Source organism: Rutilus rutilus (genome assembly GCF_951802725.1).
Source record: "Rutilus rutilus genome assembly, chromosome: 19".
Taxonomy (NCBI): Eukaryota; Metazoa; Chordata; class Actinopteri; order Cypriniformes; family Leuciscidae; genus Rutilus; species Rutilus rutilus.
The window spans coordinates 33,876,457-33,898,992 of NC_140232.1; the positions used below are offsets into that span (position 1 = coordinate 33,876,457).

Here is a 22,536-nt window from a genome sequence, read left to right on the forward strand (position 1 = left end):
CTTTGGTTTTCATGCTAAAAGTTCATAATAAAACATATAATCTAGTATTTGTCAATAAAAAATGATGAAATAATATTATCCTCTAAAAAGCATAACATATATAAAATAACATATATATATATATATATATTATCCTCTAAAATCTAATATTATCTTTTTATCACCTTTTTTATTACATCACATATTTTAGTAGTTATCATAAATTAGGTATCATTTGAAAGCTTACAAACTCAGAATTCATCCTGTGAAAACCGCTTTGAAATTGGAAGTTGCGTTACCATAGAAACGGTAGTCTAAATTATTTTCTCTGGCTCCACCCCTTTTGGGCGTAATCATGTTTCATAATTTATGATCAAAACCTTTTCTAATCTTGACAAAATATTGTCAGAAAGGCCTGAGTCTCAAGGTTTGATATTTTGTGACAGAAGTGATATTTGGACAGAAATGAATTAATTTGTTACAGCAGAATGCATACAATTAAATTCAATGGAATGTCAACCGGTGGCTATTTCTGGTATTACGCCTAAACAGAATCTCATGGGAACTTCAAGTTTTGTGATATCAACTTCAAATTTGGAACAAAACATGGTTAGATATATGGCTTTGATTTTATATTAATTTTAGAGTAAAAAATATTTTGTAAAATAGATATTTTATATAAATGAATATTAAGTACAGTATATTTGATTTACTGTAAATTTAAACTTCCATAACTTTTTCATACTTTCATTTTTTTTAAGTGCTTTCACTTCAGCAATAATCTGCAGAGTGTTTTCTTTAAAACAAGACCAAACTTAGGTCTATACCCAAAAGCATTCTTGAATTACAACCATTTAAGTTTGAATAGTGCATTTTAATGTCCATTCTCAAAAAGGGGGTGACAGTTAAGGGGTTAAAGTACCATTTTTATGGTAACGCAGGGTCCGATTTCAAAACAGTTTTCACAGGCTGAATCTTGAGTTCGTAAGCTTTCGAATGATATATAATTTGTAAACATTAGATCAGGAGAAGTATAGGATATAATTGTTTTAAACATGCAATGGCAGTTACAGTTATAGATTTGGTCCTTTTTTTATACCCTAATCAGGCAACGTGACCTGGGAGTCACAACTCATAAAATCCAAAATATATCAAATATTAAAAAAATTCTTTTGGATATGTTTTACTTAAGTCCAGATGATATAAAAAAAATACATGAAATTATTTTTTGCTCATCATTTTCTACTCTTGCCTGTTTAAGGGTTAAACCCATATTAAAATAGTAAAAGTCCAGTAGCGATGAGGATTTATACATGTCTGTTCTTCTTGGCTGATTTCTGACTCAATCACATGGTGATGATGATACCGGCTCAATTCTCGTGACCTCAAAAGAGTAGATGTCAGTATTATTCGCTCTTAAGTAACTCTCCAGCAAAGCGCCAACCTAAGAAACAAGATGACAGCAAGTAAGAAAACAGCAGGTGCAGAAGAAGAGCACAATAAAGCTGCGTCCCAATATTGTCCATTATTTATAGAATGCAAGATAAGAATTATGATATTTAAACATTTAATATAGTTTGATTGGATGTTACATTAAAACATACATTCCTTGACTGTTGTGATATATAATGTAAAATATATACTTTAATGGTTCGGAACAACAAGCGATAATGGAGGATTTCTAATCAGGCAAAAAATGTAAACTCTACTAAAGTTCTTTCAGCCAATAGAATCACTTTGGGGCCTAAAGGGACGTGATGTCACACCTGTTCACTATCAACTCGATTGTAGAGCGACTGTGGGGATGAAGCTGCAACCGTTTATTGTAAAAAGTTTTATGAATTTAGCTTGATGCTAATGCTATTTATTCTGTTAAAATACTGGCATACTTTGGTTTGAAATATTTAAAACTAAGTACTTTCCCATCACCAGCACACTTAAGTACATTAAGAGTGTAGAGTAAGTATGTGAACTGAATCGCTCCGCTCACCTGACGCAGTGCAGCCTGACGCTCTTCTTCAGTGGACGACTCCTCCGCCAAAACCTCAACATCCAGATTAGTGAGTAATGAGAGAACATCTGCAAAATACCAAAACACTTAGCAGTGATTTCAGGTTTCACTCCCTCTCAGTTGCAGCAGTGATGGTAAAACTTGACCTACACATTCATACACACAAACACACAGATAAATTACCATTGGGTGGAGCTGTAGTGGAGGTCACTGGAGGGGCTGTAGTTGTGGTATTGAAAACTATAAAGAAAGTGACAGATGTCATGATCGTTGTTGTATCTGAGAGGATTCAGTAATAATCTTGTAATAAATGTGGGTTCTTACTGCATGTGCTGTTGAGGTCGGGACAGCAGTCATTGAGCTGTTTACAGGCCTCATCACAAAAACAGCCTCTGAAACAGTCGAAGTTTACGCCACTGCAGCACAGAGTCGGCTGAGAACACGTTCCTATAGAAGTGCACATGACATGTTAGATGCTGACATAACGCCAACATATTACAAACACTAGATGCATTTACTAACATTTTCAATACTTAAAGTATTTTATAAGTCATGTTATGCATATTTATGTTTGATCCCCAAAAACTGGTTGTTGAATCTGATGGAAAAACAACATCAAGATGTTCCATCACTGATAATATGACTGATTCTGCTGACAGTCTAAAAAATTTCAAGAATTTAAAGTGGTCACATACAGTAAATAAAGGATCTAACTTGTTTGCTTATATAAAATAATTATAATGATCAGTTACAAAGAGGTCAATGCAACATTTGACATTCAATGCAGATTTTAATATTTAGAGGATTTAGAATTATTAAATAGAATCACATGATAAATAATATTTATAGGAAATAAAGAAATATAAAATATACCTGTCAGTGTCAAAGTGTTGTTTGGTTTAGTGCCGTTGGAGCTGTTATTGACTATAAAAGGGGGAAAGAGATAAAGATATTGTGAGATTTCTCAGTATATGTGCAGTATTATTTAGTTTTATACCTTAATCAAAGTACATTAATCATGTAGTATAGAGTTGAACACAATCTGATAACTGCGACTAGTTCAAGTGGCTGTTGATTCATTTCAGCGCAGTTGAATCAGATTTCCAGTATGAATGTTTCTGAATACCTGTGAGGCAGGTAGGCTTGAAATCAGGGCAGCAGTCGCCAATTCTCAGACAAGCAACGTCACAATAACAGTTCAAGCGATGACAGGAGTTATCCAGTCCAGAGCAGCACAGATCTGGATTCGCACAACTACCTGTCAGACAGACATCACTATAGTGAAACAAATGAAATGTAATGAACACTAACTGGCACTGTGGAACACACACACACTTCTGTTTCAAGTAAATGCTTATCTTTTGAACTTTCGATTCATCAAAGAATCCTTAAAAAAAAAAATGTATCGCAGTTTCCACAATTTTTTCACTATTCTTTGTGTTTCCTAGTACACACACAAACACACAGATGAGCTACCTTTGGGTGGAGCTGCAGTGGAGTTGAATGGAGGGTTTGCAGTGGAGTTGATTGGAGGGTTTGCAGTGGAGTTGATTGGAGGGTTTGCAGTGGAGTTGATTGGAGGGTTTGCAGTGGAGTTGAATGGAGGGTTTGCAGTGGAGTTGATTGGAGGGTTTGCAGTGGAGTTGATTGGAGGGTTTGCAGTGGAGTTGATTGGAGGGTTTGCAGTGGAGTTGATTGGAGGGTTTGCAGTGGAGTTGATTAGAGGGTTTGCAGTGGAGTTGATTGGAGGGTTTGCAGTGGAGTTGATTAGAGGGTTTGCAGTGGAGTTGATTGGAGGGTTTGCAGTGGCGTTGATTGGAGGGTTTGCAGTGGAGTTGATTGGACGGTCTGCAGTGGAGTTGATTGGAGGGTTTGCAGTGGAGTTGATTGGACGGTCTGCAGTGGAGTTGATTGGAGGGTTTGCAGTGGAGTTGATTGGAGGGTTTGCAGTGGAGTTGATTAGAGGGTTTGCAGTGGAGTTGATTGGAGGGTTTGCAGTGGAGTTGATTGGAGGGTTTGCAGTGGAGTTGATTAGAGGGTTTGCAGTGGAGTTGATTAGAGGGTTTGCAGTGGAGTTGATTGGAGGGTTTGCAGTGGAGTTGATTGGAGGGTTTGCAGTGGAGTTAATTGGAGGGTTTGCAGTGGAGTTGATTGGAGGGTTTGCAGTGGAGTTGATTGGAGGGTTTGCAGTGGAGTTGATTGGAGGGTTTGCAGTGGAGTTGATTAGAGGGTTTGCAGTGGAGTTGATTAGAGGGTTTGCAGTGGAGTTGATTAGAGGGTTTGCAGTGGAGTTGATTAGAGGGTTTGCAGTGGAGTTGATTAGAGGGTTTGCAGTGGAGTTGATTAGAGGGTTTGCAGTGGAGTTGATTGGAGGGTTTGCAGTGGAGTTGATTGGAGGGTTTGTAGTGGAGTTGATTAGAGGGTTTGCAGTGGAGTTGATTGGAGGGTTTGCAGTGGAGTTGATTGGAGGGTTAGCAGTGGAGTTGATTGGAGGGTTTGCAGTGGAGTTGATTGGAGGGTTTGCAGTGGAGTTGATTAGAGGGTTTGCAGTGGAGTTGATTGGAGGGTTTGCAGTGGAGTTGATTGGAGGGTTTGCAGTAGGGTTTGCAGTTGTGGTATTCGAAGCTATAGAGAAAGTGACATGTCAAGAACGTTGTTGTGTATGAGAATATTCAGAATTCATTTTTCAATAAATACAATATCAATTACAGTGGCACTGACTGCAGTGCCATCGCAATCTCTCAACACACTTGTTGGATTGTTAGAGCAAAATTGCTAAACGAAAACTGAAAATCTCTCACTAATGAACAGATCAGTATAGAGACACAGAGCTCTGTCTAAAGCAAGATGCAGTTACACCTCTTAAGAAGACAAGGAACTATTTCTGGATGTTTTACACTAATAGAATTAAATTGCACACTTTTGTAAATTATATTCTTAAAGGCATAGGAATGTGTTGTACAGTATAACAGATTAGAATAGTTTGAGAAGTTTAAAATTAGCATTGTAAAATATCGTTTAAATATTCAGGTTTTTACATGCTGGTGGATGAACTGTAGTTGTGGTTGGTGGTGATGAGGTACTTGAAGTGGTGGTCGGAGCAAGTTGCTGAGCTGTGGAATAAAAGAAATGTTTAATTTCAACAATCGGATAACCTGAAGCATTTACAGATGAAAACGATATCAAAAACTGACATAAAAACAGTGCAGCTGATGTGAACGTTACCTGTGGTTAAGCAGCTCATTGTGGCCAGCAGACAGCCGATGAGAATCACAGCGGGAGCCATCAGGATCAGTGTGTGTCAGGTCTCTGTCAGTGATCTTCTGACCCACATCTTCTCCTTTTTGTGCTCCGGATAGTTTTGAGTCCAGCCCCCTGCCAACCTACACTGTCAGTATTCTTTCATCATGAAGTGTACAGATATCCTGAAATACTGGATTCTTTTAAGACACTATTAAAATACCCTGATGAAGGATGAAGATTACCAGTAACAGTGTGCAGGAATTTCTTTCCTGTTCTTTCTATCGCACCGACAGTGTTACACCCGCACAAAACCATCCAAATTTATATTTTCTTTTTAATAGTGAAGATATTCAAGTAAAGCGATGACACTTTGGCACTTTGTACCACTTATAGTTTTAAATAACTTAGTTACTTAGTGAAATAATTGAATAATAAGTTACTTATTGAAATAAATAACATATTGAAGTTAGATCATAATTGTTTCACCTATTTTTAACACTACGCATCTGCTGGGTCACAGAGATGTTTATTTTATAGTCAGTCTAGCTGTATTGATCCAAACAGAATCATATTTCTCAGGAAAACTCAGAGAAGCTGTTGCTCTAGATGATCACACGATCCACGTTTTACTAATTTGTTTCGTTTCATTTTAAAAATGTTTTGGTTCACCTTCAGAGTTTTTCCCTTATCATGTGTCATGTCGATGTGTCATGTCAAGTCAAGTCACATTCATTTATATAGCGCTTTTAACAATATGTACAACAATATTTTACTTGTTAAAATACTTTTAACAATATTGTTTCAAAGCAGCTTTACAGTGATAATAGGAAATTACAGTAACAGATTGTTTTAGCTTTACAGCAGCTCTAGGATAAAGTTATTGTCCAGCTAAAGTTAGTTTTGATTGATTGATTCACTTCCGTTGTGAAGATCATTAGTTATTAACTTAGGGGCCGCTAACACGACACTGTTCTTACAGAAAACCCTCAACGCGCTCCGGCCGCCCATCTGCACAAAACAGTGCTTGGTGGCTCGAGAAAGCACTCCCAGAAATAGGTTCCAGGGTGCAAACGATTTTCAGTTATCTCTGTGCAAACCTACGCAACCTCTACGTAAACCTCTGCACAAACACCGACACCGCGCACATGCGCATCACGTGTTCAGTCCATAGGTGTGCGCGTTTTAATATATATGTGCGCAGGCGTGTAGTCCTTCTTTACAAATCAACCCTCAACAAGCTACTTGTCTGGCCTTAAAAATTTATAATACAGAATTATTTATCGCATCCGCGTAGCTAAACGACAGTGTTTTATCTGTACAGAGGTATAGGGAAGGGAAGGAGGCCTTCACAGGGGAGAGACTAGTTGACACTTCAGGACTGTGTTGTCGTCGTGTACAAGCGCAGGTCCTTCGTCAGATCTGGATACGGCCTGGATCTGGCAGACTGCGGTAAACCTCGGGATAAACAGAGAGACTAATATTAGCATAGACGCCATCCTTCTTATGATGTAACAAGTACATCAGGATTCATGGGAAGTGTTCCCGGATCCGGCTGACCTAAACTATGCAGCCTAACATTGAATTAGAAGTCTATAATGTGTACACTAAGCCAAAGAGATGTGTTTTTAGTCTAGATTTGAACTGACAGAGTGTGTCTGCTTCCCGGACAATGTTAGGAAGACTGTTCCAAAGTTTTGGTGCTAAATAGGAAAAGGATCTACCGCCAGCAGTCGATTTTTATATTCTAGGTATTATCAACTGGCCGGAAATTTGAGATCGCAATAGACGTGAAGAACTATAATGCGTTAAGAGCTCGCTCAAGTACTGCGGAGCTAAACCATATAGGGCTTTGTAAGTAATCAGCAATATTTTAAAATACTTCCTGGTTCTGGTAAGAACTCGAGCTGCTGCATTTTGGACCAGCTGTAGTTTATTTATTAAGCACGCAGGGCAACCACCCATTATAGCATTACAATAATCTAGCCTTGATGTCATGAACGCATTAACTAATTGTTCTGCATTTGTCATTGAGAGCATATGACGTAATTTATATACATTTTTAAGATGGAAAAATGCGGTTTTATAGATACTAGACACATGCCTTTCAAATGAAAGATTGGTATCAAAGAGCACACCCAGGTTCCTAACCGACGACGAAGACTTAACCGAGCAGTGGAGTTTCCACTATGAATGTTTCTGAATACCTGTGAGCAGGCACGGCGCCAGGATTCCAGTTTTGGATGGGCCAGACCAATTGTGGGTGGGCCTTAAATTAAAAATGTTATCAAATCACTGTTTAACCTAATATAAATGACTGACTAATATACTGTTATATTATCCGTGCTTAAATTATAGAGATTTTAGCTTGATGCTCTTTAAATATTTTGTTGCATTGTAAAAAGTTTCGGTGCATAGGACGGACCCATCCGCGATCGCTCTCCTTGGTCCTGACCAAAGAAGAGCGCTTTTTACGCATCATCCCTGGCTGTGCTTTAGCGCATCTCTCTAGACCTAAGGCCTATAGACTGTAAAAGTGGTCAGGAATCTAATATTTCCCCAAAACATAGTTTAGTTCTGCTCATATAACATGAGACCGGATATTTCACAATTCTGTTCAATTGTTTTAAGTTTTCAACAATACAGATCAACAACACTGCCCGACAGTTTCAATCAAATCCGGTCATAATTGACAATAGACCAGTTTGACGATTTCATACAACATTAATTTCTTTCGATTTCATTAACAACAGACTGAGCTTGGCTTATTAAACAGAGAAGATGCATTAAAATGTAGCCTATAGGCTAGCCTACTACGAGATAATAATACAATAGGCCACCGCCAATTCACGGTCATCCACGAAGATTAACAGCTACATCTGATCCCGAACCTCACTGTCTGCTGAACTTGCGCAGAAACATAAAAATAGACATAACCAGCTTTTTAAAATTGTATTGAAAACTCGACTGGTGCTAGGTGACGTCACCTCACCATAGGATCCACAACGAGCCGTAATTAGAGCTTGATTAAATAAATGCTTCGTTTATAATAGGGAGGACGTCTTAAGCTATAAAACTTTGAAAACTAAACATTTAGACTATTTTAGTACAAATTATGAGTTTATTTGCAGATTTTTTTTTTATAATTCTTGAAAAAACAGGAGTTATTCACTCCAGAACAGCACAGATCTGGATTCGCACAACTTCCATTTATGACAGAAACATCAAACCCATCAGTTAATGTAATTTCACACAAAATAATATATGCCATAGTGAATTAATCCAAAACAAGAAACACTCACACAAGGAAGCCCGAGTTGTCGTTGTAGTTGCATTTGGTGACACGTTAGTTGCGTTGGATGGCTGCGTTAGTTGCGTTAGGTCATGTGTTAGTTGCGTCGGAGGTTGTGTTAGTTGCATTAGGTGATGTGTTAGTTGCGTTGGAGGCTGTGTTAGTTGCGTTGGAGGCTGTGTTAGTTGCATTAGGTGATGTGTTAGTTGCGTTGGAGGCTGCGTTAGTTGCATTAGGTGATGTGTTAGTTGCGTTGGAGGCTGCGTTAGTTGCATTAGGTGATGTGTTAGTTGCGTTGGAGGCTGTGTTAGTTGCATTAGGTGATGTGTTAGTTGCGTTGGAGGCTGTGTTAGTTGCATTAGGTCATGTGTTAGTTGCATTAGGTGATGTGTTAGTTGCGTTGGAGGCTGTGTTAGTTGCATTAGGTCATGTGTTAGTTGCATTAGGTGATGTGTTAGTTGCGTTGGAGGCTGTGTTAGTTGCATTAGGTGATGTGTTAGTTGCGTTGGAGGCTGTGTTAGTTGCATTAGGTGATGTGTTAGTTGCGTTGGAGGCTGCGTTAGTTGCATTAGGTGATGTGTTAGTTGCGTTGGAGGCTGCGTTAGTTGCATTAGGTGATGTGTTAGTTGCGTTGGAGGCTGTGTTAGTTGCATTAGGTGATGTGTTAGTTGCGTTGGAGGCTGTGTTAGTTGCATTAGGTCATGTGTTAGTTGCATTAGGTGATGTGTTAGTTGCGTTGGAGGCTGTGTTAGTTGCGTTGGAGGCTGTGTTAGTTGCATTAGGTGATGTGTTAGTTGCGTTGGAGGCTGTGTTAGTTGCGTTGGAGGCTGTGTTAGTTGCATTAGGTGATGTGTTAGTTGCGTTGGAGGCTGTGTTAGTTGCATTAGGTGATGTGTTAGTTGTGTTGGAGGTTTGAAAAAAATCTTCGTTGGAGAAGCTTGAAAAATTTGAATGCAGTGCAAACCCGGCCAAGTTCTTTTGAACTTTCTATTCATCAAAGAATCCTGAAAAATAAATTGTATTACAGTTTCCAGGAAGTTAGAAAGATTTTTGATCAGATATGTTTTCAGAGGGAAGTACATATGTTTGCATTGTTTGTAAGCTACATATCTTGTTTCAACTGCTCCATCAAAAACAACCTACATTTTAATGGATAGTTTAACCAACTATTATCAGAGAGAAACTGCTGTCCTCTGCATTAAAATAATCTGTTTAATTTAATCTTGATGCAGTGCAAACCAGGCCAAATCATGGTCCATCTGTGTGTGTGAATTTTGTTAGAACATGTGGTCATTCTGTTCTTTTAAGCTTTCTATTCATCAAAGAATCCTGAAAAATAGAATGTATCACGGTTTCCACAAACATATAAAATGTTTTCAACATTGATAATAATTCTTGAGCAGCCAATCAACATATTAGAATGATTTCTGAAGGATCATGTGACACTGAAGACTGGAGTAATGATGCTGAAAATTCAGCTTTGATCACAGGAATAAATTACACTTTACTATACATTCACATAAAAAAAGAGTTATTTAAAATTGTAATAATATTTCACAATATTACTGTTTCTTACGGTTCAATATGCAAATAAATGCAGTCTTGGGGAGCAGATTTTTTGTTTTGTTTTGTTTTTTGTTGAAATGTTTCCATAGGGAGATAAAGCAAGTACGTATTTACCGGATGCTTGCAATTTTTGTAAAGCTACCTACATATGTTGTTTTACCTGCTCCATCAAAACCTAGTTTCATCAGTGATTATCAGAGAGAAACTGCTGTTCCCCGCATTAAAATGATTTGTTTCCTTTAAACTTCATGCAGTGAAAATTGGGCCACATCATGGTCCATTTGTGTGTATGAATGTTGTTAGATGCGTTCACACTGCCATCAGCAGGTTGAGATCAGGAACTGATGATGATCACCAGGGTTTGGAGACGTTCACAGGTGTCGTGCTGCACAGACACAGACGTCTCTTGTGATGTTCTGTCTCATGTCACCAAACTCTGTTCCTCTGAAAGGCTTGATAACACTTCTTCTTTCTGACAGCGCTCCGTCTGTGGTCAGATGCATCTAAACATCAGACGAGAGAGAGAACAAAGTTCTTTAGTCAACTTCGAGCCGGTCGAAGGACTTTCTGTTAACAGGGATAATCAGCTACCTGCTAAATCATCCACCTGCTATGCAAATACTCAAACTCACACACACACTGTCAGCACGCTACTTACTGTCCTCTTATACAAAGTTCTAGGATATTTGCATCCATACCTTACAGGAGAGAGCTTCCTGATGAACTGAACACCTCATGCATCATGGTAAAGTACAATTATTCATATTTATATAATGAGTTGCATGCTCTACATTTAGGATTCCAGACAAAATTGACATGTTATGGGCATTTTGAGTTGGTTTCAAATGCTGTTTTATACGTGAACATCAACGTAATCATAATATGGTGTGGCAACATCCAGGCAGTAGTTTCATTTATTACCTGTAACTGATGTCAGATACTGTACTGTAGGTTAGTTATTTTCTGCTTTAAAATGTTTCAGCTCCTCGTTCGCATTAAACAAAGCATTGCATTGTTCTCTACATGATGCAGTTGAACCACTGATCTGATAAAAACCGGAAAATAGCAACGTTTCAGCTTCCCCTTGCCTAGTCACACCAGTTACGGCGCTTTGTGCTGTCAGTATACAGTACAGTATGCTCATTTATTTCTGTGATATTTAATCTAATTTAATTTAATTTCCCTCACCTTCAGTCAAAACATTACTGAACCTGTTTTTATTCCTCTAAATTAAAACAGCTTTTTATGTATTGAATAGTTGTGAAAGAAAAAGTGATGTGCTATGTGTTTTTCTCTGACATTGTTTATATTTATAATATTACTTGTATATTGCATTTATGCATGCTTCATCCACATTTACACAATCTTTTACCATCCGGGAACTGTTTAACAAAACCTAAAGATCGATACATAATGTTCTTGTTAAACATTACCTGACTTGGGAAATATAAAGGTCTTCAATCGAAATGTGTACGTGTTTTGGTCACCAGAGAAAAGTTTTATTGCTCATAAAATGGAGTTTATGAGTTTTATTGCTCATAAAATGGAGATTTCTTTATTTTTAGAGTTTCTTTGAGAAGTTGAAAACATCTGTACTGTAAGTGATTTTTTCATCAAACATAAAAATTTTCTCATGTACACCTCATACATTACTGTGATTTACCTGTTATTTTTCTTCTGTACAGACATGGTGGACCACCCGCCCCTCCCAGGAGAACAGGTGCATTCATGACAATAGGCTTTACCTGTGTAAAAACAGTCAAAAGATTAAAACATCCACGTATTTCCCTTAGACTTTAGGTGAAAATTAAGCTAGGGGATAATAATAATAAAAAGTTTACTTCTACTAATCAGTCTTTCAATCACTATTTATTTTATTCAATCAGTTTGATTGAATCACCGTTCACGTAGGCAATATTTTAATTTAACCTCATATTAACAAGCTACATTTTTACTTTTAATCATTATTATTATATCATCTGTAGGCTACATATATGAATAATACAAGAAGTTTGGCAACCGCAGTGAATATCAGCTACAATGTGAACACATACAGACCTTTCAAAAGGCAGAGGTTGGTTAGTTTGCAAATGATCGGCTCACGTTATTTGAATTTGTGGGGATTTTTTTTGTTTGATGTCTCGGTCTCGACGCGCGCGTCTTGAGTGCTTTAAACAGTAAAAAAAGAAAAGAAAAGAAAAAAAATTAGAGCACCAAAGACTTAAATAATCAAAAGCAAGCGTTTTTGCTTTGTATGTCTTATTTCCTGCGTTTCTGTCGAACGTGAGCGTTTTGAGGGATTCTAACAACAACTCAAATTCCCAGCAAGCACCGCGGCATGAATAAATTATACAGGGTTACTTGTTTTATTTTGTTTTACTGTTTATCGTTTTTTATTTTTGCTGCCGTTGTATATCCAGTCACTACTAGTTACTTCGCGTGATGATTATTCAGAGTTCGGATATATTTACTTTTTTTTTTTTTTTTCGTCTATTTGATTGTCTGCCATCGCTTCATAAAAGTGGCGGAAATGCACTAATACTCGGTTTGCCGGCCGCCACACACACAAGAAAGAAAGAAATGCAGTATTGTAATGATTTATAAATGTATTTTTGTTTCTTCAAACTTTGTGTGATCTCATTCCAACTCTCAAACACAGATAACAGCTCTGCATACGGCTGGCCAGAAGGGGAATTTGTAAGTAACGTTACTGTGCAAAGATCACCTGTCTAAAACACACACACACACACACACACACACACACACACACAGGTTAAAAAGTGTGGGAACCGCAGTGTTAATCTTTCTTCCTGTTGCTTTTGTCACCACAAGGTATCACTTCCCCTACCAATAGATAATTGCTGCTGATTTTTATGAAACGCTTTCATGACATCATCCTGATACATGCATCTACTGTCAATCTTCTGAGTATTTCCTTTTTTTCAGTGACATGCCGTTTTTATTCCTTTTATCCCCCCCCCCCCCCCTTTCTCCTTTCTCCTTCTCCTTTTTTTTTTTACCATAAAGGCATCATTCATTATTACAGTTTACCACTTGTGACCTGTGATGCATCTGAGCTGTTATATTATATTATTTGACATATTTTATTGTAGACACATCTGAACAAGATCGTTGTTTACCTTAATCTGTGCATTTACAGGAGGATGAGGAAGATGGTGATACATATGAAGCCCCACCATGTGAGCGTCCCACCATTAAAGTCCAGCCTCGCCAAGTAGAGGAGAACGTCTACCTTGGTAGGTCCATCCATCCATCCATCCACCCATCATTCATTCATTCATTCATTCATTCATTCATTCATTCATCCATCATTCATCCAGCCATCCATCATTCATTCATCCATCCATCTTTCATTCATCCATCCATCCATCCATCATTCATCCATCCATCCATCCATCCATCCATCCATCCATCCATCCATCCATCCACCCACCCATCATTCATTCATTCATTCATTCATCCATCATTCATCCATCCATCATTCATTCATCCATCCATCCATCCATCTTTCATTCATCCATCCATCCATCCATCCATCCATCATTCATTCATTCATTCTATCTATCTATCTATCTATCTAAATTACCATACGAAGGGCTGACTTTGTTATGTTAGCATTGATTGTTAAAAATATGTCACATGTATTTTATTTTCTATTTCTATTTTTAATAGGAATTAATTATGCTTCTGATTAATGTGATTTATATTTAATGTGCTAATATTTTTTATTTAGTTTCTAATATAGCGTTTGCTTATCTCAGGTTATCCAGACAGAAGCCCAAACCCTGGTATTATCAAAAGACAGGCAGCACCGCCGCCACGACCAGCCAAGATCCTCCCGATCGGGAAAAGCACAGTAAAACATCTTCATGCTCAAATTATTGCAATATCTGTCTTTAATATGATTTAATTTAACAAAAGAGGCACGTGCAACTTTTAGATTCAGTGTTTGTTTTGCTTCTAGAAGCCAGAGCCGCCTCACGATGCAGAAGAGTTTTACCTCGACCCCAATGATGGAAAACGTGAGTCTCTTTGAACTCTGATCAATGGTGTTCATTCGACGGCCTGTTCATTCAGTCTCTATCCTCTCATGTGTCTGTGCTGCATGAAGAGTTTGTTGTTGTTGGGGCTTTGGTGCAGTGTAGAGTACATAGTTTACATACTTACATTTCCCCCTCATTTTCTTGGCTTTCTTAAAGTCCCCTTGTAGTCAATGATTTTATCCATTAAAACTCATCTTTGATCTCCAAAATGACATATTATTTAAAAGTTTTTTTCATTGAAAAATAATTATTTATGCCTTAAAATATCTTGAATGTAACTCGACACCCTTGCCTCATTTAGTACAAGTGGTTCTATGAATATGCAAATGAGCCCCGCCTCCACTCCCCGAGATCCACTGGTTGACGATCACACGTTGATCTGATTGGTTACAAGGTAGTTTGTGACGTCAGAAACACCAGCGATTTCAAAGCGTGTTTTTGAGGCTGTCTTTGGTTCACTGCAGTTTTAAGGAGAAAATACTCAGCAATGGTGTCGACTTATGAACTTACACATGGTTTGTCTTAAAGCATATTAAAAACACCACATAGACACATAAACAACATTAAAAGCTGGATTTTCACAACAGGGGCACTTTAACTGTTCTGTCGGGATATATAAGCAAAACAAGACCATCAGCATTGTTTTTTAGGCACACACTTTGTTAAATTAAAAGTATTTCAACTTTTAAAAATGTGCCTCAAGGTTGTGATTCGTTTTAAATGCAGCTTGTGTGAACACATCCTAGTCTTGAGCTTCATGCACACTACCGCTCAAAAGCCTGCGGTCAGTAAGATTTTCTAATGTTTTGACAGTCTCACCAAGGCTGCATTTATTTGATTAAAAATGCAGTAAAAACAGTAATATTGTGAAATATTTTTACAGTTTAAAATAGATGTTTTCTATGTTACTATATGTTAAAATGTAATTTATATCCTGTGATCAAAGCTGAATTTTCAGCATCATTACTCCAGTCTTCAGTGTCACATGATCCTTCAGAAATCATTCTAATATGATGATTTGCTCAAGACACATTTATGATTATTATCAATGCTGAAAGCAGTTCGTGTGTTTGTGGAAACCGTGATACATTTTATTTTTCAGGATTCTTTGATGAAAAGAAAGTTAAAAAGAACAGCATTTATTTGAAATGTGTTTGTAACATTATTCATTTTTACTCTCACTTTTGATCAATTTAATGCATTCTTCCTGACCCCAGAGATTTGAATGCTAGTGTAATGCAGAGATAGATGGTTGGCATATATGCAATAAACTTTATATTCTCTGTCTCCAGCCCCTGAGGTGATCCGTAAAGATAAACCTGGTAAAAAAGCCCCGCCTAAGAGACCCCCGATGAGACCTCCACCGGCCCCTCAGAACGACGAAGGTCATTTCAAGACTGTGTTCATCAAACTCATATTTTCATATTGGATTTTATTAGTTGATGACACACTGCACTTTTAGTAACTGTACTCTCTGACCTTCTAGACGTTTACTTGGACCCAAATGAAGGGCAGGTAAGCTTGACTGAGCATCGGAAATGCTAAAGAAAAAAATTAAGCCGGAGGCCTTGTGATCATTTTAATATTACTGTATTTTTGTTTCTGTCAGGATGATGATGATACCTATCTAGATCCTGTAGCAGGTCAGTGCTCCATGAATTTATAGCTTAAAATGATTTTATAGAATGATAAGGTGACTTAAATATTTACAATTCATTGTTTTATTTTTTTCCAGAGCCTCCTACACCCCGAAACCCGATCCGTATGCCGATGCCCCCTAAAAGTGTAGGCCTTCGAGACACTCCATCACCACTGTACGTATGTCCATATCAGGCTTAATAATATTACTAAAAGCATAAAAATCATATATATACATATACATTTTTATGTTAGATGTGATTAATCACGATTAACTGATTTGACAGCAATAAATTATATTGATTAAAATTATAAATATACCTATATATACTATATATTTAAAAATATAACTAATGACAAAAACACTAAAACTTTAACTAAAATTAAAATGAAAACGTAAAATACAAAAATGAAGAATAATAACAAATTTACATTAAAGGAGGGACCCGAGTATACAGTAGAGACCAGAATATCACAGAGACTTGAAGCGGGAATCTCTTCAATTAGGCCAGTAGGAATCTGCCTAGCAACACCTTAGTAACCGCCACACAACGTGTTAAATATCACTCTTTTGCAACTGTATGGCAATCTGCTGCAACTTCTCAGATCATGTCTGGCATCCTGGTAGGGACTTTTGCACAGGTGAGCATCTAGTTAGCAAAATCTAGTTTGGTAATACTATTTCTTCTTGTCTTACAGAATGAAACCACCTGTTCCCAGAGCCCATTCTGTGAGTACTGCCCTAGTTTCACACGCATGCACTCAGTACAGTGTTCTTCTCTTGAAATCTGATTTATTTGTTGGTTTCCTCAGAGTTCGCTCCTGATCAGTGAGAAAGGTTAGTGATTTTAACTCATGCATGATGATGTAGACCATATGAGCCACACGTAAAGCTTCACTTGACATCTTGTCTGGTTGTTTAGCTCCGCCTCCAGATGTGAAGCTCAGAAGCATCACTTTTTCTGGCCAGTCGCATTCACCCACACTAACCAGCAAACCCATTCCTCCCATCATCGTCCCCAAAGAAGTCAAACCCAGGTGAGTCTGTGAAGCCTTCAGAGATATTTCACACTAAAATCAAAAGAAAAAAATATGAAATTATATAGTGCATAAAATATTCAGCCTATGGGTCCAGTAAGAATATTTGCATTGTGACAAAAAATTTCATGAAAATTATTCCAAACTCGCCCAATTCTCAGTTATCCAATATAAAGCAAAATTTTAATTTTCATAAGTCTAATGTGAAAAAATAACATTTAACATGTAAAATGTCCATTACAAATGTTAGTATACCTCATGGTTGTATTTTCTTTCTTTTTTTTACATAGCTTTCTATTCATGCTGAATTTATTTTAAAAATTTTGGATTATTTTAGTATGTGTTATTTTAGTATAATTTATAGCTTTTGCTAACATTTTGAATTTAGACCATATATATATGTGTGTATATGTATATGTGTGTGTGTGTACATATTTATTTAATATTTTATTTATTTTCGTCTAAATTTATTTCCATAGAGTGTTGCTCTAAAATTAAGCAATAAAATTAAATAAAATGTAAAATAAAAAACAAAACATATAGACATTTTATATATTAAATATTGGGTGATTTTTCAAGTGTCGTTTTAGTATCATTTATATACTATTTTTATACTATTACTATTAGTTTTTGCCTTTTTTTAAGTACTTCCACTTAAACCAAACGAAAATGAGAAAAGTTACTTGGCAATATGCTGAAAGAAAATACGTTTTTCATGTTTTATTTGATTTCAAATAATGAAAATGTTTTTATGGTTTTAGATTTAGTTAACTATCATAACCCTGGATTTTTCATTACTGTCTTACAGTTTTGGTTTTGTTTGCTTTAGCGCATGAGCATTCGAGGGCAATATGTAATTGTTATGAAAATATAGTCCCATTACCTTCTTTATGCAAAACATTTTTTTTCCTTTTATTTTTTTCATGTGAAATATGAGAAACACATTTCATTGTCACATTCGCCTCGTCCTCATCCGTTGTCAAACTCAAATTTCTGTAAATATGTTGTTTCCAGTCCTCCTCCACCGCCATCTATGGACAGCACAGGTGAGCTTCTCATTCTCTGTCCGTCAGAGTTCAGTCTCCATTGCTTGACATGAACACTTAGGGTTAATAAAGGCATTTATTTGACATTTATTTGAGATGTCAGATCAGTGACCACATCAGTATTGATGTATATAGTGATTTTGTCTAGAAGATTTGGCTGATATTAGAAGTCATTAATATGCGGGCTTGTATTTTCTAAATTAAATCACCTTTTCACACGACAAGAGTCAAAATAATTTAACAGTTTAATCTTTTCTAATGCACAGGATTCATCTGACTCCTGTTAGAACTCTTTGTTACTGTTGTCAATGTCTGTCGCATAAAAACAATTACTGTTATCAGATTCAGTCATAATTTCCATATCGGTCCTTCCCTAATTCATTGATGCTCTTTCCTCATACAGCGCTTTCTTTTGGAGTAAAACCAGTTGCACAGGTAAACACAACACACACAGTCAACTCTTTATGTGATTGGTGGCAAACTGCCTCTTTATTCAGTAACTGATTGGCTGGTGGTGTTTATCACGATCAGGGGGCGGGGCTTCAGGACAGAGAGTGGTTTGCTGGAGTTTGCGACCGTAAGACTTCCGAGGACACCTTGTTCAGGATTAACAAGGTGTGTGTTTTTGTGTGATTTGTATTTTATTTAAACGCTGCATGTTTTTCATCTCAATGGGAATCTTGTTCTGAAATGAAGTAATAAAATTATATAAAATATCAAGTAAAAAAAAAAAAAAATATATATATATATTAATGAATTTTATTTTCATCTAAATGGGAATGTTGTTCTGAAATTAAGCCATAAAATAACATGTAAAATGTACATGTTTTTATTTATTTTATTTTATCTAAATAGGAATGTTGTTCTGATATAAAGCAATAAAATAACATGTAAAATGTACATGTTTTTATTTATTTTATTTTATCTAAATAGGAATGTTGTTCTGATATAAAGCAATAAAAAACATGTAAACTGTACATATTTTAACATGTTTTTTTTATTTGTATTATTCTTATTTTATATTTTATTTGTTTTGCTCTAAATGGGAATGTTGTTCTGAAGTTAAGTAATAAAATATAACAAAAAATACACCGTAAAAACATATATATATATTTAAATTTTTTTATTATTTCAATTTTATATTTTATTTATTTTCATCTAATGGTAATGTTGTTCTGAAATTACGCAATAAAATCAAAAACTTAAATATAAAATAACATGTTACAAATAAAATCTACATAAATATGTAATAAAAAATGTAGATACACATGGAGGAAACTATGCTCAGGATAAACAAGTCGTGTCTGTTTATGTGTGATTTTGTATTTTATTGAAATGCTTCATGTTTATCATCTAAATGGGAATGTTCAGTTGAGTCACTGTTCAGAAATTGAGCAACTATCCTAAACCCTAACCACATAATGTTTATCATTTGTCATGAATTTAGACATTTGGACTCTTAAAGAGTAATTTTTTCATTTTGAGTAAGGGACTTTTGTGGTTTTTTAATCTTAACATCTGGAGCCATTTCTCTCCAGTTTTGCTCAAGTCTATATTTCATGGCTGTGTGTTTCTGCCCCTGTGTTCACGCAGGACGGCACGTTTCTGGTCAGGTACAGTAACTCTCAGAATGGCCGTCAGCCCTTCACGCTGGTCGTTCTCTACCATCAGACCGTTTACAACATCCCTGTGCGCTTCCTAGAGGACTCCCAACACTACGCGCTGGGAAAAGAGGGCAAGAAGACGGAAGAGGTAGAGGAGGAGAGGAAGATCTGCTTCTCTCATATGTTGTGTCTCTGTGTTCTCTGATCAGAAGTGTTTTGGTGCAACTGTGCATGTTGCTGTCGTAATCACCGTAAACGAAGCTCCATGTGCTTTCGGATTGCTCTCGCGCTACTCTGATGTCGTACACCGATCGGTCGAAGTCGAACACGCCTTCAGTCTGCAGTGGTCAGGTGGTACAGCAAGTCGTAGCTCTCAGAAAATTACGAGTTTACACGTTGTAATTACAAGTTCTACAAGCACGTGAAGGCTTTTTACAGTTCAGGATTGTTACGGTAATTATGACATGGCATGAACGCACAATGAATTTGGTCCCACGATTGGTCCCATGACATTTAAAATGAACTTAAAGCGCCCGCCCCCCCCATTTATTATGTTAAAATGTATTATTTTCCATATACACTGTTTAAAAGCTTAAAGGGATAGTTCGCCCAAAAATTATATTTAAGCCATGATTTACTCACCCTCAAGCCGTTCGAGATGCATATGTCAATCTTTTTTCAGACGAACACATTTTCAGTTATTTTAGAAAATGTCTTAGATCTTTCAGTGGTTATAATGTGAAGCTATGGGGTCCAGCTGCTTCAAGACCGAAAATGTGCATGCATCCTTCACAAAAGTAATCCATCCGGCTCCAGGGGGATAAACGAAGGCCTTCTGAGGGTAATCCGTGCGGTTTTGTCGTAAAAATATACATATTTAAAACTTTATAAACGAAAATAACTGACTTCCGGTGGCGGTCGGCGCGCGTTCATGGAGATGGAAGCGTCGTGACGTAGAACGAACGTGACAGCGCAGCCAGAGAGCAGAGCAAAACAAAACTCTACGTTCGTTCTACGCCACCGGAAGTCAGTTATTTTCGTTTATAAAGTTTTAAATATGTATATTTTTACGACAAAACCGCACGGATTACCCTCGGAAGGCCTTCGTTTATCCCCCTGGAGCCGGATGGATTACTTTTGTGAAGGATGCATGCACATTTTCGGTCTTGAAGCAGCTGGACCCCATTGCTTCACATTATAACCACTGGAAGATCTAAGACATTTTCTAAAATAACTGAAAATGTGTTCGTCTGAAAAAAGATTGACATATGCATCTCGAACGGCTTGAGGGTGAGTAAATCATGGATTAAATATCATTTTTGGGCGAACTATCCCTTTGAGCTCTATCTCGGTCTCATGTGACCATGAAATCACAGCTGGATGATTTTGAAATGTTTTCCCCCCCAAATATTTTATAGATTTTTTTTGTGTGAAGAATTTTTTCTATCATCCATTTTCTAAAATATCACATTTAAGCAAGTCACTTTGAATCATCATTAATAATAGTGATAATAAGTATTGTTTTACTATTATTATTGCAGTATATATACATGTTCATTATAGTATATGTTCATTATGAACATACACACACATCTTCACCCTTTATCTCAAACATTTTGAGAGCATATTGCGTAGTTGTGCTTGGAGTCGATTGTTTGGTGATAATACTGCAGTGAAACATGCCAAATTGGGTGGACATAATTTGTGGTCAGGCTGTCATGCAAAGCATTCAAAAACAAGAATGAAATATTAATAACTGATTATGTTGTAGTCAGTGTATGCTTTTTGTAGCTTTGTTTTGCCAAATCATTTTGTCAGATAAATACTTTAACCAAGGTTAGTGTTTTGTTCTTCCCTTCTCAAAAATATAAAATATTTTCCTCATATTTTGATGGTTTAATAGAACTTTTTACGGTCATTAAAAACAAACATCACCTCTAGACATCACTTTTGGCCACTACTACATATTGACATATTTCAATGTCAATGTCAGAGCAAATTTACACGGATTACAGTAGTAATATACAATAGCTCTGATCATCTCTGTCTGTGTTTTCCAGCTCTTCGGCAGTTTGCAGGAGATGATCTCGCATCACATGAAGAACCCGATTCTGCTGATCGACCGTAAGAGTCAAGCTAAACACAGCACCCTCCTGTCTCACGCCGTACGGCCCTAATGCTCCCGCTCAACCTGACGTTACATATACAAACACTCACTCATACACAGCTTCAATTATTTATACCATCATGTTTGTAATGCAGTCAAACGTTGATAGTGTCTTGTGGTTAGTGGCTTTCATGTCTGGGGATTTTATATGTGGTGACTATGTAGTTTAGCTAAACGCACATATGTAATGTTTACAGAGCAATTTGTTGTCTTAGTGTTAAATAGTTTGAATAAAGGAACATGTGACCTTTCTGACCTTTTTTTTTTTTTTTTTTTTCAATCACACAAACATTGATTAAAATCAAAATGACTTCATGTCAGTGGCAGTGTTGTGAAGCTACTTTGAATCCGTAGTCTGACAAGCTATAATTGTAAATGTTAAGTGGTTTGAAAAAGTATTTATCAATATAATGGTACTTTGAAATGATTTTCATATTAATTCTTACTTGATAGATCTTTGAAACATTGATGGATATTTCAAACAGTACCACGCTTCTGTACATATCCAAAACTGTGGCGATAACACTGTTGTAATATAGAGATCATAGAACTGAATGGTACTGTTCATGTACCATGGTATTTATGGATATGTCAAGGAATACTATGGTACTTTTCTATTACGTTTTGTTTAATGCAGTGCTGTCATTGTTAACTTAAAACATTTCTGGTCATTTAAATAGATGTTAACTTCAAAAAAATAAAGGTAAAACTTTAGTTTATAGTGTTGCATGTACATACTGTAGTAATAACAGTAAATTATGCATATTTACTGTTGCAACCAGGGGCGTAATTTGTGGGGGGGTTGGGGGGAGATACTTAATATTACTCAGTACTTAAATATATAATTACACTGTAACAATGACACCTTAAAATAAAGTGTAACCCCAAACC

General features: G+C 36.6%; 2 protein-coding genes across 3 annotated transcripts in view; one reads left to right on the forward strand and one right to left on the reverse strand.

Moving 5' to 3' along the window:
- The window catches only part of LOC311278054 (uncharacterized protein), a 54,673-nt gene extending 49,323 nt beyond the window's left edge, over positions 1-5,350 (reverse strand). The window contains exons 1-9 of one of the 2 annotated variants that reach the window (XM_084388623.1): positions 5,216-5,350; positions 5,029-5,103; positions 3,467-4,615; positions 3,117-3,248; positions 2,864-2,914; positions 2,315-2,437; positions 2,174-2,230; positions 1,970-2,058; positions 738-1,423 (exon numbers count right to left, since the gene is read on the reverse strand). In XM_084388623.1, the coding sequence (XP_084244749.1) occupies positions 1,322-1,423; positions 1,970-2,058; positions 2,174-2,230; positions 2,315-2,437; positions 2,864-2,914; positions 3,117-3,248; positions 3,467-4,615; positions 5,029-5,103; positions 5,216-5,276 (1,839 nt within the window). In that variant the 5' untranslated portion in view covers positions 5,277-5,350 and the 3' untranslated portion in view covers positions 738-1,321. Of the gene's footprint in view, positions 1-737; positions 1,424-1,969; positions 2,059-2,173; positions 2,231-2,314; positions 2,438-2,863; positions 2,915-3,116; positions 3,249-3,466; positions 4,616-5,028; positions 5,104-5,215 lie in introns of those variants that run through there. The other variant, XM_084388622.1, reaches the window with a different exon arrangement.
- A 5,111-nt stretch (positions 5,351-10,461) lies between these two features.
- Positions 10,462-22,066, forward strand: LOC311278061 (B-cell linker protein). The gene is made up of 19 exons (XM_084388640.1): positions 10,462-10,833; positions 11,654-11,685; positions 11,774-11,808; positions 12,748-12,785; positions 13,249-13,345; positions 13,871-13,965; positions 14,074-14,131; positions 15,445-15,537; positions 15,639-15,667; positions 15,762-15,795; positions 15,888-15,966; positions 16,490-16,520; positions 16,604-16,628; positions 16,714-16,828; positions 17,843-17,874; positions 18,278-18,309; positions 18,406-18,489; positions 19,468-19,626; positions 21,539-22,066. The coding sequence occupies exons 1-19, from the start codon at positions 10,831-10,833 to the stop codon at positions 21,653-21,655; spliced, it is 1,188 nt and encodes a 395-aa protein (XP_084244766.1). The 5' UTR covers positions 10,462-10,830; the 3' UTR covers positions 21,656-22,066.
- Positions 22,067-22,536: the final 470 nt, after the last annotated feature.

Coding starts and splice junctions, on each gene's coding strand:
- LOC311278061 (XM_084388640.1), top strand. Junction 16,629..16,713: donor GCTCCTGATCAGTGAGAAAG/GTTAGTGATTTT, acceptor CTGGTTGTTTAG/CTCCGCCTCCAGATGTGAAG. Junction 16,829..17,842: donor CCCAAAGAAGTCAAACCCAG/GTGAGTCTGTGA, acceptor TGTTGTTTCCAG/TCCTCCTCCACCGCCATCTA.